General features: G+C 37.5%; 3 protein-coding genes across 6 annotated transcripts; all 3 read right to left on the reverse strand.

The window, feature by feature from the left end:
• Positions 1-117: 117 nt before the first annotated feature.
• On the reverse strand, positions 118-1,724 carry LOC127260628 (protein STRICTOSIDINE SYNTHASE-LIKE 12-like). The gene is made up of 3 exons (XM_051288462.1): positions 1,188-1,724; positions 826-1,101; positions 118-752 (listed from the first exon to the last, which is right to left on the reverse strand). The coding sequence occupies exons 1-3, from the start codon at positions 1,451-1,453 to the stop codon at positions 263-265; spliced, it is 1,032 nt and encodes a 343-aa protein (XP_051144419.1). The 5' UTR covers positions 1,454-1,724; the 3' UTR covers positions 118-262.
• A 122-nt stretch (positions 1,725-1,846) lies between these two features.
• LOC127260623 (serine/threonine-protein kinase PBL34-like) lies at positions 1,847-5,412 on the reverse strand. Its single transcript, XM_051288454.1, has 6 exons — positions 4,610-5,412; positions 3,534-3,868; positions 3,312-3,447; positions 3,073-3,209; positions 2,863-2,986; positions 1,847-2,769 (listed from the first exon to the last, which is right to left on the reverse strand). Exons 1-6 carry the CDS (start codon positions 4,809-4,811, stop codon positions 2,240-2,242), a joined length of 1,464 nt encoding a protein of 487 aa, XP_051144411.1. The 5' UTR covers positions 4,812-5,412; the 3' UTR covers positions 1,847-2,239.
• A 2,427-nt stretch (positions 5,413-7,839) lies between these two features.
• LOC127260620 (uncharacterized) lies at positions 7,840-13,859 on the reverse strand. Of its 4 annotated transcripts, none has more exons than XM_051288450.1 (11): positions 13,661-13,859; positions 12,956-13,210; positions 12,276-12,353; positions 11,613-12,160; positions 10,535-11,152; positions 10,226-10,380; positions 9,803-10,017; positions 9,583-9,710; positions 9,163-9,503; positions 9,032-9,090; positions 7,840-8,628 (listed from the first exon to the last, which is right to left on the reverse strand). In XM_051288450.1, exons 2-11 carry the CDS (start codon positions 13,191-13,193, stop codon positions 8,558-8,560), a joined length of 2,451 nt encoding a protein of 816 aa, XP_051144407.1. In that variant the 5' UTR covers positions 13,194-13,210; positions 13,661-13,859; the 3' UTR covers positions 7,840-8,557. The 4 variants fall into 4 exon arrangements, with proteins under 4 accessions (XP_051144407.1, XP_051144406.1, XP_051144409.1 ...); XM_051288449.1 differs by having other exon boundaries at positions 8,987-9,090; XM_051288452.1 differs by lacking the exon at positions 12,956-13,210 and having other exon boundaries at positions 7,841-8,628; positions 8,987-9,090.
• Positions 13,860-14,025: the final 166 nt, after the last annotated feature.

Raw genomic sequence — 14,025 nt, forward strand, 5'->3', positions numbered from 1 at the left:
TGATGCAATGTTAATGTTCACACAAAACTAGTTTCGCCATAAGGCCGCGGAAATGAAAATCATGTCCAGGCAGGCTAATGTCTGATATAGGAAATGTCTGGAGAATGTAGCCCATAAACTATATATAGTCAATCCTATATTGTCTATGGTGATTCTTGGGGTCGGATAGACAGATCTTTATGGACTACCATGAAATCTTCAATTAAAGGGATTCGCCAATCAATAAGTAGATTCAAGTTTCCGTTTTAATTGGAAAATCACATCAACAGGTAATCCCCCTGTAAACACCTACAGAATGAGTATACACTGAAGCCACGTACAATGATCCCTCGTGTTCCTGAACTTCAGTAACATACGTAGAATTATACTCTCTGTAGAAATTCACTGTCTCCACGATCTCACCATGGACATTAATCTTCTGCCCCAAAGGAAAACTAACAAGCTTAGGATACAGTTTCTGTATGTTGACAGGCACCCAGAAATCCCCTGTTTTGGTTCTCTTGATGTTGTCGGGATTCCCCGGAAGTTGTGCAAATATATCCCAACTATTAGCTCTGGAACCCGTCAGCCAGAGCCTCCTTATCCTGCAGGCTATGTATTCTGAAATCAGGACAAAGGATCCATCCCTGCTGACAGCCACCCCGTTCGGCACCGACAGCCCTGTCAGCACAACCGTTCTCTGCTTGGTCTTGGGATTGTATTTCAGCAGTCGTCCTCCTGTGTCTCCGCTCTGGAGGATTTCCGACATGTTCCTACAGAAAAGATGTGTAAAGACTTGTTTGGAAAGTTTAGCTTTAAATTTGACCTCCATGGAAGATTGGTTACGTGGTTTTGAAGAAAATGGCGCCGACATCTGTAAAATAAACGTGGCCGGTGATGGGATTGATAGCAATGGCGTCTGGAGCATCGAAGGGCACTCCGTCTCTTCCACGGGGGAGGTTGGCAAGGCCGCCATTAGCGCCGACCACCATGAGTCCCTGGAAAGCATCGACGATGTAGAGCTCCCTTGTCTTGTGGTTGAATTCCAAGCCAAGTGGTCTCCCACATAAAAGCCCTCGTTTCAAGTCATCCCCATTAGTCCCATCGCAGAGCTCCTTGGATCTGACAAAGAAAGGATTTGAATTTGTTGTCAAAGTTAATATGCCAGATGGTTTAATTAGCTTGTAAGTGTAGTAAGTGTTGTGTACCTGTTTGGGGCAGTTGTGGCGAAGTCAAGAAAGCCTGTTTTGTGGCCATGGTACTTGACGATCCTTCCATCATTGAGACCTGTGTAAGGTCCGTTGCTATCCGAATCAAAGGCAAAAGATTCAGAACCTGATGCTGGGGATGGGAGTGGGATATTCTTGAAGGAATGGGATCGTACATTGTTTGACAGGGACAAAGAAACAACGCAGATATGAACGTTAAGAATAAGAACCCTAATAAAATTGAGTGCTTTGATGTTTCTCATCATGCAGCAGACCAACGCTTCTCATACATCTGTATATACATACATATAGACATACATCTGCCTGTAAACCCGCTGTCTTTATGGCAGACAAGGTGCATTGGTAATTCCAATCAGACTAACTTTCAGTTAGTGGCAGGCGAAGTGGCTCGGGTCGGGCCTGATGGCATTTCAATCTTGATTGTGTTTGGATCAGCCCGGCCCGAACCACTATTGTAACTCAGTTTGGACAAGGCTGCAATACTTTTGAGATCAAACAGTCCCGGGTCAGCTTGATTGAGTTTGATTGAGCACCTTGAGTGGTAGGGGATTTTTTGTGATTAGAAAATTGGCAACTTGTTTACAAATCATGTTTGCCAAAAAGTGAAACCTGCATTGCATTCATCACAAGATAAAAAATAGACTGTGACTGGAAAAGAACCATCCATCATAAGAAGCATTCATGGAGTCGTCGTCGTCAGTCACAAGGAGAAAAGGTAATTACAGTCATCAATTCCATATTTCCATCCATCTCTAACCCTAAGAGCAGCAACCAGCATTTGCCCGTTACGGCGTTCACAATCAACGCATCAGATCATCCATCCACCCTAAAACACAATTCCGTTCCATGTAAGATTTACACTACACTACACTGCACGCACAAAGATTGTGATTCTTGGTCCTCATTCCCATTCCAATTCACATCATCACACTGGAACTGGAATGTGTTCTTCGCCAGTTCTTCTTCCGAGTTATACATATTGAATCAATCGAGCAGAAGAGGAGCTTAGAGAATGAACATACACTGGAATACTATTGTTTACCATTTGGTTTCGGTGAATTCTGAGCAGATTGATGAAATGGTGAAGCTTGCACGCCGGCACCGGTGCCATTTGGTATCGACAGGCTTCTCGGATGTGGCTGTCCGTTTCTGACGAAAGAGCCCTGTGTTCTGAAGCCATTTTTCCCATTCGGGCTGGCGCTAACTCGGTCTGCTTGCATCGTCTGAAAGTAGTAGGATGAGCTCGCCATGTCCTTGAGGTTTGGTAGAGGTTTCAAAGCTTCGACCACTTCGCTCATGAGTGGCCGGGCCTTGGAGTCTCGGCTAAGGCAGCGCGCCGCTATCTGCGCAGCTTTTTGGGCACCTTTAATGGAGAAATGACCTTCGAGGCGGGGATCTATTAAACGGTAGAACCGTTTTCTATCACACAGATGAGGCCTAGCCCATTCGACGAGATTGTGCTCCCCATTGGGTCGGTTCTTGTCCATCGATCTTCTGCCTGTAAGCATTTCAAGCAGGACGACACCAAAGCTGTACACGTCACTTTTCGATGTCAGATGTCCTGCATAAATACAACCACAACATGATCAGCACATAAGATACCAACTGAATACAAGAAGGCACTGTGCACGCAGCCGGTAGAACCGTTTCCTGCCTGTCATGACATATTCAGGCGCTGCATAGCCGTAAGTTCCCATGACGCGAGTAGAAACATGGGTTTTTCCTTCATCAGGAGCGTCTTTAGCAAGTCCGAAATCTGATAATTTGGCATTGTATTCCTGGAAAAAAGAGTTAGATGAATATGAAGACAATCAAATTAGCAGCTACATAGCAAACCAACAAATTTCGTGACTGAGGTTCTTACAGCATCTAACAAGATGTTTGATGTTTTAAAATCACGATAAATGACTGGTCTGTCTGCTTCCTCGTGGAGAAAGGCGAGACCTTTGGCGGCACCCAGAGCAATTTTCATCCGGATCGACCATGGAAGTGGCAGCGACCCTACAGTTAGCAAACAGGTATAATCCACATGCCAAATCGAACTTTACAAGGTTTTCCGAGATAAAATGCAACAACATAGAAGACAGCTGGCCATATGCTTACTTCGGAAAAGGTGGTTCTCCAAGCTTCCTCTAGGCATGAACTCATAGACTAGAAGTCTCTGATCATCTTCAATACAGTAACCGATTAATTTAACTAAATTCGGATGCACAAGGTCACCCAAAAAATTTACTTCAGCCTGGAAAACAAAGTACAAAGTCAGAACTATAGGGAACTAAAACAGCCATCAGCGATTATAAATGAAAAATAAGAAGTGTGTCAAACCAGCCATTCTTTGTGACCCTGAAGCCCGTCGTGGTTCAGGGTTTTGACAGCAACAGTAAGTCCAGTCCCGGGTTTAACTGGCGCAGTGCCATTTTCTTCAACCCATCCTTTAAATACACAACCAAACCCTCCTTCACCGAGAAGAGATTCTGGTCTGAAATTTCTTGTTGCCAACTTAAGGTCATTGAATGTAAACTTGCGCAGCCGGGAAGAAACTTTAAGCTCTTCTTCAAGTTTGGTGCTGGAAGAATTGCTTTCGGCATTGCTTGTGGTTGTTGATGGGATTGCCGGGGTCAACGGTGGTTCTATGCTCGTATTATTTGTCAATTTACTTTCTGTACACAGGAAAGCATGTAATAGGAGTTAAGAGATGGGTAACATCGATGCAATATATTATTAATTATCGACGGAAAAAGAACTGCGCTATATTAACTAGGATCATACGCAACATACACAACAGCAGTGAAACTTTCAGCCCGAGAACTTTGGCAACTTTATCAACTGAATTTCACCAAATATTATTGCTCTAAAGATTCACCTTTGACAACTTGTTTTAGATCAAACCAACTAACGAAAGCACACGAAAACATCATAATGATACCAACATTTTAACCAACAACAAAAAAGAAACTCCATGGATGTTCAATCATACATGGAGATGAAAAAATTCTCCCTTCACTAAATTCATATTCACGCCAAGATGAACTAAAAGATCCCGACATTTTTGTCATCATTTCATCTAGGGCACGTCTAACAGAATACCCCAAAGTTCCTTCACCAGGGAACAGATCATTGACCTGAGCATTGAACTATCAAACTCATTCATCTCTAATGATTAAACCTCAATCTTTAGTAGAATTCACAATACATAAAATAAACCTTAATTAGCTCTCCAATTAGTAGAGAACTCCAACACAAAAGCACTTAATAATTCGACACTCTATGAACCAAAAGTAAGTAACAATATGCAATAAAGAAGCGAAAACAAGCTTTAAAATTCATCAGCACCACCATAACCTGCACTGCAAACAACATTAGGTGGTAAGGGGGAAAGGGATGATTAATTGATTGATTACCCAGAGTGCTGATGCCACTAATGGAGTTTTCAACTTTAGATCTTGAAGGTATACAGCAACCAATACACCTTAACTTAAGCCAACAAGAAATATCTGCAGCATCATCATCGTCGTCGTCATCATCAACCTTTTTCCTCCTCTCCATTGATTTCTTGGAATTACTCCGATGCTTCAATTTTAAGCCATCATCTCCTAATCCCATCTTCTATTCACCCAAGAAACCAAAATCCCAAAAAAAAAAAAGAAAGAAAATCATCCAAAACTTCCGAAATTTCGCAATCCCCCAAATTAATCAGTCCCTCAACCGCAACCCAGATTCAAATTCCCACACAGCACCCAAAACAACTCAAACCCATTTCAGAAACAAATAATTACGACTTCGTAAGAAAACCCAAATCGCCAAAGCAAAATAACCCCACTTGCTACCCTTTTTCCTTAAACTTAAAACCCAACAAAATTGTGAGGGCGAAAGGACTCAAAAGATCAGCTGAATCCGAATAGTCAAGACTACTACAGAATATTCTTTCTACTCTCTCTTCAAGAACAATTTTTTTTCAACAAAATCGTTCAGAACCCGTCGAAGAGGCGAGCTCAAAATCACACTGGAGGCCACAAAAGAACGGAGGATTGCAGATCACAAAACTTGACCTTCAAACCAGAAAAAAGGAAAAGGAGAATAACAATAATAATTTGCTTCTCGCCACTGTAGAAGAAGCAAGCAAGCAAACAAAAGCAAAGCAAAACTCGAATCAGATAGCACCAATAATATTAACAATAGCAGGAATGAATAAAAAAAACACTGTAATCTGGCAAAAAGGTATAAAACAATTACCGCGCCACAAACCCCACAAAATGCCGTATAGAAATCTCAGCCGAAGCACACAAATTATGCCATTGCTGACCACTTCAATGATCTAACATTTAAAAATAACGTAATAATAATAATAATAATATTAAAAAAAAAAAAAGGGGGGCGCACATTAGCACAACGAACTTTTATTTCATTATTATATCTATTATAAGATTTTTATCACATTTTAATTGTTTTATTTTATATAATTTCATATCAGTGCATATGGTTTTATTATCACCATAGATAATTACTGTATTTGTGAACTAATATCAAATTAGTATTCCCCTTTGATATATAAATATATCTATGTTGTTTTAAAATAATTATTGTAATATAAATTAGTATAAATAATGGCTACGATAACTAAAAATGATTTAATATTATAATAAAAATACTATTATAATAAATGATTATGTGTTGAATGTAATTATTTCATAATACTTGACCTACCACTATTTTTAAATTTTCTATTTCAAAAAAAATAAATTCAAAATTCAAAATACTTTCATTTATCTTATTAAAAAAGACCAATAGTTATATCATTTTTCAATCATTTGATACAAAATCTATTATATAGCAATGATAAATGCTCATGTATATTTTATAATCATGTTGGCATAATTAAATAGTAATATGTATTTGTTTTCTTATATATAAATGTATAGAATATATATATATATATTGTATTAAAGCCAAATGAATACTTATATGAAGTAATTAAATAACTAATATTTATTCTAGTATTAATGAAAACAATATACAAACTCCTTTGTTTTCTTTCTCATGATTACAAAAAGTTTATAATGATAAGGTTATTGTATTTAATTATAACTATTACACAAAAATGATGTTATATATAGTTTAGAGGGTGCCATTATAAGTTTATTATAACTCATAATTTACAGTTTAAATATATATATATATGTATATATTTAAATAAAGAGTTGTTTGTGGATAATTCATATATATATAATGGGTAAGATCTGATTATTCAAAGACCTTTGCGTGCAGTGTATGGCTAATGGCCTGCCCTACTATACGCTGTGTTTCTAATAAATCTCTCCGTTTTATTTTTTTATTTTTCCTTTTAAAAAACAAAAAGGAATCTACGACTCATAAAGCAAATGGGAGTGTGTGTTGTGGTGAAGAAGAGGAAGAAGAAGAACAAGCACAAGCACGCTGCAGCAGCACTTTAATGGCGAAAATACCCTTCTTTTTTTAAGACTGCATTTTTCCAGTTTAGAAGTTGGTGAAAGTGGAGCTCCAGCAATAATAATAATAATAATAATAATATCCCATTCTCTTTATATATTTATATATAATAAGTTTAAATTTTTTTTTTTAAAAAAAAAAATTATACTACTACTAAGAAAAGTGAGTGGCAAATGGGGAAAGACAAGATGAGTACCGAGGAGAAAGTGGAAACTAAGGGTAGTTCGGGCAGGAGAGATAATAGGAGGCGGGACCCACCGACCCACTGACGTGTCATTTATCATTATTATTATTATATATTTATTCTTTTGCATCGCCCACGCGCGTCAGTGCCGGTGGGATTTAGTGCACTCTGTACATGCATCTTCCACTCGTTTTTTTGGCTTTATAACAATAATAATTGTTTATACATGTGTAGAAATTTAACTCTAAATTTAATTATTGATATTTGACTTGTTATTTTTGTGTGGGTGAAATTTTGAGGGTGTACCCATTATTATAAAATAATGCATCAAATAAATATTGAGATTTTGTCTCTTAATAATGATTCTTTGGTTGGGAAAATTATTTATCTACTTATTTTGTGATATGATATGAGAGTATGACTGCATCGTGCTTCAATATGTATATTCATTTGTTTAATTATGTGTTGTCTTGTTATTTCCACTAGTTAACCTGTCTATGTTGGGTGATAATTGAGTTCTATTTTGTTGTTAGGATATTGCTATTTCTAGAACATCTCGTTATTTTTCTCTGTAAATATAACAGAAAAGTGCCAAGATGAAGAAGGGACGAGAGGAGAGGGGAGGGGGGGAGATAATTATGTACTACTATTTATTAATAAATTAATTAATTGATTAATAATTGCATTATTATAGGCAAGAATTAAAGAAGAAGAAGAAGAAGAAGAAAATGGCAAAAGGTCAGAGGTCCAGTTAGTCCATTTACCTAACCAAAATAGGTTGGACTGATGAGCAAGCAAAAGCCGTGCTGTGCTGTCCTGTCTTGCTCAATTCTTGGCTATCAAATGTTATCTTCCACACAAAAACCACCATTATGCAAATTTCAAGCATGTTTAGATAGTGACACAACCCTAAATATATTTATCAAATGCCCAGAACACACACATCCTGATCTGTCAATAATCTCACAAAGTCAATTTTTAAAAAGAGATGTCACAATAACAACAACAACAACAACAATAATAATAATAATAAGCCATACAATACATAGTTTGACCTAATTGATTTGTTCATTATGTTATTCAGGGGAGGCCAATGGCTAATAGCCTTCTGTCATGTCATCCCCCAAATCACTAATGTTATTGCACCATCAAATCTTCTCCAAAGAAAAGCACAGCACGTTCTACGTTCTATACCCCATCTCCATCTCTATCCACAACTACTCCTAATGATAATATAGTATAGTGAGGAGGAAGAATTACACTAATGCTTATAATCACAAAAACAGCACTTCTTTTTTGACAATGGAAATAAGACAGACATTCCAATTCAAAATGGTCAAGTAACTTTCAGTTCCAACCCATGAATGAATTAGAACTAAAATTCTCTATTTCTTCTCACTACCATATCACCCAAAGTACATGATAACACATACCATTCACATCAAGTGATTGCTTTGATTAGCCTCCTCACCTATATGCTGCCAGTAACTAATTTCGCCCGATCTCAGCTTGGATGGATGCCTGCGCATGCAGGGGTGGGAAGAGCACTGGTAGCTCCAACATAGGGATGAACTCAATTGTATAGATCTCCTATGAGCAGAAAAGCACACACCGCAATGCTGCGTAGCTATTTGGGAGGTTCTTGCCAGAGCCCCTGTGACTGTGATGAATAATTAGATACTGAGAGCAGCCAACCATTTCACATCATAGCATTGACAATGCATGAACTTGCACTGATCTTCAGGTCTTTCTCAGGTACAAAAATAAGACCTGTGTCATACAATACATCAAATCTCTCAGTTGTTAACTTGCACAACTGTCTTAGATGTTATACCAGAATAGAACAACCAAAAGCATGGTGTATGCCCCAGATAAGAGGTAGATGAGCTTGTCAAAGCATCAAATTTGAAAGAAGTTGGTTAAATCAAATGAGGAAGCTGAGCAGTTTGGATGCTAGTAAACATACATAGAAAGTTTATAGTGCAGGCCTAATTAACACTTTATTTCACTCAATATCCTTAATCTTAGCAGTGAATTTCATATAGTGTAATTTGCATTGGCATATTAATGAGCTTGATCTGTCCAATAGAAGCAAAGATGATTGAGAACCATGATGACATTATTTCACCTTTTTCTTTAACATCAATTTGTATTGAATCAAGATTAATAATACCACCAGTCAAAGGGAGTACTTCAAGCTTGATGGTTGCCGTAGATTGAGAAGGCAGACATCTGGTGCAGGTAGAAACAAACTCTTCAGAGGATGAAAACATAAAGATATAGTAGAATAAAAGATGCAATTACCCTAGTGGAACTCTGCTCTGCAACCATAAATGAGTGCAGCGCAGATCATTCACTGGACCCATGCCAAATTGAGGCAAAGGCGTCTCCTTGACAGAAGCTGATTGTGGATCATCTTCATTGTCCTCTCCTTGATTCACAGAGGCAGAACTTAGGCTATGTACAACACCCTCATGTTTATCACTCTTCACCTTATCTGCAATGTCCATAGAAGAGGCACGCAGGCTCAAATGTGAGGATGTTGCGTTGTTCGACATTTCTGAAGGAGAACGATATGATGTAGGCGCCAGAAATGTCAGTGTCATATCATCAAATGTCATGTTCGATGCTTGAAGCGTTAAAACCTGAAAATTGTAACTGTTTTGAGATCAGGTTCGAGATTTCATACAAAAGAAAATAAATTGGGTAGATATCCCACATAACCTGAATTGGAAGCTGAATTCTATTCGATCCAAGAGTTTGTTTTGGTATCTCAGCTGAAACAGATATCCTTAGATCCCTTGGAATACGAGGCTTCCAGCTTATTGGTTGCTTAAAAAACAGCTTTGATTCTGCAAAAAGGTGAAGTATCAAAGCATCATGAAAAAAAGACTTCCATCTTGCAAAGATAGACAGGAAAATTGTATGATTTCAGGCTTTATACCAGTATAATTACAATGGCAAGATACAAGAACTGCATAGCGATCAGAAGGTGATCCACCATGTCTCACTTCAGTATTGGAAGAGGAGTGTCGAGTTGACGCAGCACTTCCAGCAGAAGACAAGTGCGATGGCTGTGGATTACCATCTCTCTGACTGCTCGGACATTTCCACAATGGCATTGCAGGTTTGAGAATAAAAGAATGTTCCTCCCCCTTCCTGCCAAGTAATGCCAGAGTTTATGGCTTGAAACAATAATAAGATGGATCTGCAAGTGTCAACTGAGCGGGAGGCAATAGTGATGTACTAACGTTTTCTGTATACAAATACATGTTTACAGATCAAGAACACCACTCAGACATCAATACAGAAAGTTCCATTATTGCAAGATTAACAACTTGTTAAAGAATATTGAGGCGACAAATACCTGAGTTCTAAGTTTGGTAAACTGTAGTTATTCCCTGCTTCAATACAGACGGTTGGTATAGGTGAGGGTGGTCCACCTATAGATGCCTCATCAAAAATAATTGTTACAGAGTCTACAAAAACAACAATATCTGGGGCGTTTTCTGGAGAAATATTCTGAAAAGAATTAAGTATCAGAATTGTGTGTCAAGCGAATAACAATCAATCTAACTAAAGTTTTTCTTTTAACAATAATTGGATACACTAACTAAGAAGAACATAAAAAGGCTGGTATGAAATTGAGAGGAAAGATGGATGAGAGAAACTATACCTTTACATGGACACAGAGAAGATCATCTGTGTTGCAATCAACTGAAAAAGAATGAATTTCTATGGGCTGAAATAATTTAATTTTTCTCCTCCACCTCCTACCAGGAGTAAAAATCCCTTCCAAACCACAACTAACAGAAAATTTTTCTGGTACCAATGACATACCACGAAAAGAAAGCATCCCTTCATTTCTCCCTTTTCCACCATCAATTAACTTTTTGAATGAAAACTGATTCCAATCTTCCAGTTGAAAACTTGGTTTAAGAGTGGGTGTTGTTATAGTTTCAGAAGGTGTTGCATTCGGTGGCAATGAAGACATAGAGTAACTTCTAAAGTGACCAAATGAGAACATCTGAGAACCAGGGGACCCAACAACTGGAGCTTTTGATGATGTGCTTCGAATACTTGAACTGGAACTCAATACAGGAGGTCGAGGGGAAGAAGAATTACTCAAAGGAAGCAACCATTCTAACAATTCACCATAAGGCTCATGATTCAACAATGTTTGTGAGTGACCATTCTCAAGGGTAAGAGTCCTTTCATGATACTTTTCAAATTGAAGAATCTCAAGCACAGGATCCCTTATAATTTCAACCCCGACATTTACCTGTAAAAGCACCTGCATCCTTCCAAACGAGAAAACAGAATTCAAATCACCAGTACTACATTCTCTTCAATATAGTAGTTGAAAAGATTCAAATCCTCTTCCAAACAAATAACATTAACAAGATCAATACTAAAGGAGAAGCATAGAAGCATATCAGAATAAGTTAACTAGCCATAAAGAGACATCATAAATATTCTTTGCACATAAACAATCCATGGTCAGGCTTATAACACTGTATTTGTAACAGTACCAACTACTATCAAATTATTGAATGAAAGATGCACACAGGCAAAACTTCTGCCCATTGATTCTAAGATAGTGAATCAGTAAACGGAAAAAAAAAGAATCTCACAGTTGAAACATAACGTCATACAATAAGTAAAACGCATTTGCCCCATATAACAGCATTTAGCATTTTTCAAGGTCACAAAATATAGCATTATAACTTGTGTCATGCTTATTGAAAACGTACCACTATGTCTCCATTTGAAAGGGAACAGCATCGGACTGCACCTCTAGTGACTCCGCCCGATGTGCGAGCATCAAAATCTCCTCTGTCAATCACAGCACTGATAGTATCCTTCTTAAGGGATTCTGAAGAATCTAATTTCGATTTTTCTTTAAATGTCTCAGACAACTTGCGATTGATTTCTTGAGTTCTTTTTGACCAAAGGGGTTCATTTGACTCTGAAATTCGAGCAAAAAAATGTGAATCTTTAAATCTTTGCAACAACTGTCCAGTCTGCCGTCGGCGTTCTTCTCTTCTAATGAGAGATTCACTGATTTGTACATCATTCTCTGAATGAATCTTTTTTTCACTATCTTTATTGTCTCGATGATCACCATTTGAACCCGCAGCTTGTGAAACTGTTTGGGTTTCTTGTCCAACCTTACCATTTTGTATAGAGGAATTTTGTCCAGACCCATTTTTATTCATGATTGCAGCAACTTTAAATGGTGTAATAACTTCTGTATTCTGCTTATGTGAAGATAAACATACAAGTATTTGAATTTGTTCCCCTAAAACAAAGAAATACAGTGTTCAGAAAACAAAATACACGAGCCACACAAGCAAATGTGAAAACTTCACATTATGCTTCTGAGGAGTTGAGTGAAGTAGTAAACAATACGATACCAGGGAAGACAAAGCTACGATCTAGAGATTGATATGAGTGCATATCTGGTGCTTCGCTCCAATTGTCTGGAACCTCTTCTGAGAAAGGAAACTATAAGTTAATTATAGCTAGTCACCTAGTAAAATTACAGTTTTGAACATAATATAGAGGAGAAGTAAAAGCATAGGCACATCTCCGAGAAGCTAAATCTAATCTAGTTTAATGAGTGAGCAACTCATTAGTGGTTACCATGCATGCAGGAAACTCTAACAAGGCTAAAAATCAGTGTCTGAACCATCACAAAGCAAATCATGCACCATTAATATACACTAAAGCTAGAGATTCCTTTGAGAATCATTTATTTAAAGAAAGAACCACTCAAACCTAAAGAAATTTAGAAAAGGACTCACAAATGTGCATTTGGAAAATGGCTGTAAGTCAAGAGTTCAATAGTTTTGGGGTTTAATCAGGACAAGTAAAGAGAACACTCCACACAATCAAGAAAATGCTTGAAGTTTATTTCTTATTCTTCCTTCTGTATTATCTACATCTTCACCCAGGGGAAAAGAAATTTTCAGTTTAATAGAAAAATATATTTGTATTCCTTGTATAGCAATAGACACACCCACATGGCCACATCTGAACTACTTTACTTGTAATGAGACAATTTAAGAATTGAGAGCAAGCAAGAGAGACATACTATATGGAATAATAATTATCCCATCATCTTCTGTAACATCTGAGTGGTTATCAACATGGGAGTTCATTTTTCCACTTGAACCTAGCATGCTACCACTCTCATTGATGTGATCATCAATCTCCGAGTAGCGAGATCCAGAAGATGATCTCTCTGGAACTGCGTCTTCCTGAGGTTCATTAACAGACTGTTGCTCGTGACTTGCAGTCTGATTAATAGACCGCAGCCTCAAAAAATTCATTTTCCACCAAAGTTCTCCTGCAACATCAAACAAGATCATAACTTTGGATTTTAAACTAATTTGATACTCAGGGACAAGAATTCTTTCCCTGATCGTGTTATTATACTTCCAAATATTGATGCATATAATATTTAAACGTCTTGCTACCATTTTACTAACCGAATTCACCACACAATTTCAATGCCAGCAGACACTATTTGATATGCGAAAAGGTAAGTTCACACAGAGTTTTAACTTTCATATCACAAGCCCAAAACCTAGTCTTGTATACACATGCATTTCAAATCAGAAAAATAAGTGTCTATAACGATTAGAGATCCACAGATTGTCCTCAATCAATCCGTTGTATCAAAAACTCCATTCGCACACAAGAAAACTTATAAACTGATAAAAAAACTAAACGCAATGAGACACTGCCAGTGTGCATACATATAAGCAGACGACAATGAAACGATCGGAAACCATACCTGATCGGAGATCGGCGTTCCGCAGCTGCTGGCGAACCGAATTTTATTACGAGAAAACGCGGCGAAGAAATGCGACACTAGGGAGAAGATCTGCCTGGGGCAACAAATGGATCAAGTTAACGCCATGTTTGGTTGAATTGTACGGTGTACCTTGAGGGGAAAGAAATACAAAAGACACGATGAATTCTGCATTTTCCGACCTTCATTGTCAAGTTTAATTGTAATTTTAATTTTTAATAATGAAGGATGATGAAGCGCATACAATTTCTTGAAAAAAAAATAAAAAAATGATTTTGTCTATTTATTTATTTATATAATTTTAAAAAATTATACAATTACGTAATAAAATCGTGTTTAGGTACAAG

The sequence above is a fragment of the Andrographis paniculata genome, unplaced genomic scaffold, assembly GCF_009805555.1.
Source record: "Andrographis paniculata isolate CXL003 unplaced genomic scaffold, ASM980555v1 Contig62END, whole genome shotgun sequence".
Lineage (NCBI taxonomy): Eukaryota > Viridiplantae > Streptophyta > Magnoliopsida > Lamiales > Acanthaceae > Andrographis > Andrographis paniculata.

Bases quoted from the DNA above. Each gene is read 5' to 3' on its own strand.
- LOC127260628 (XM_051288462.1), bottom strand. From the start codon at position 1,453: ATGATGAGAAACATCAAAGCACTCAATTTTATTAGGGTTCTTATTCTT. The intron at 1,102-1,187 runs GTACACAACACT...TTTCTTTGTCAG, and splicing joins GCCACAACTGCCCCAAACAG to ATCCAAGGAGCTCTGCGATG. The intron at 753-825 runs GTAACCAATCTT...TCTTTTCTGTAG, and splicing joins GCCATTTTCTTCAAAACCAC to GAACATGTCGGAAATCCTCC.
- LOC127260623 (XM_051288454.1), bottom strand. From the start codon at position 4,811: ATGGGATTAGGAGATGATGGCTTAAAATTGAAGCATCGGAGTAATTCC. The intron at 3,448-3,533 runs GTTTGACACACT...TTTGTTTTCCAG, and splicing joins AGGGTCACAAAGAATGGCTG to GCTGAAGTAAATTTTTTGGG. The intron at 2,770-2,862 runs GCAGGAAACGGT...GTATTTATGCAG, and splicing joins GCCTGAATATGTCATGACAG to GACATCTGACATCGAAAAGT.
- LOC127260620 (XM_051288449.1), bottom strand. From the start codon at position 13,193: ATGAATTTTTTGAGGCTGCGGTCTATTAATCAGACTGCAAGTCACGAG. The intron at 12,161-12,275 runs GTATCGTATTGT...TCTTTGTTTTAG, and splicing joins TCGTAGCTTTGTCTTCCCTG to GGGAACAAATTCAAATACTT. The intron at 9,504-9,582 runs GTTATGTGGGAT...TACAATTTTCAG, and splicing joins GAATTCAGCTTCCAATTCAG to GTTTTAACGCTTCAAGCATC.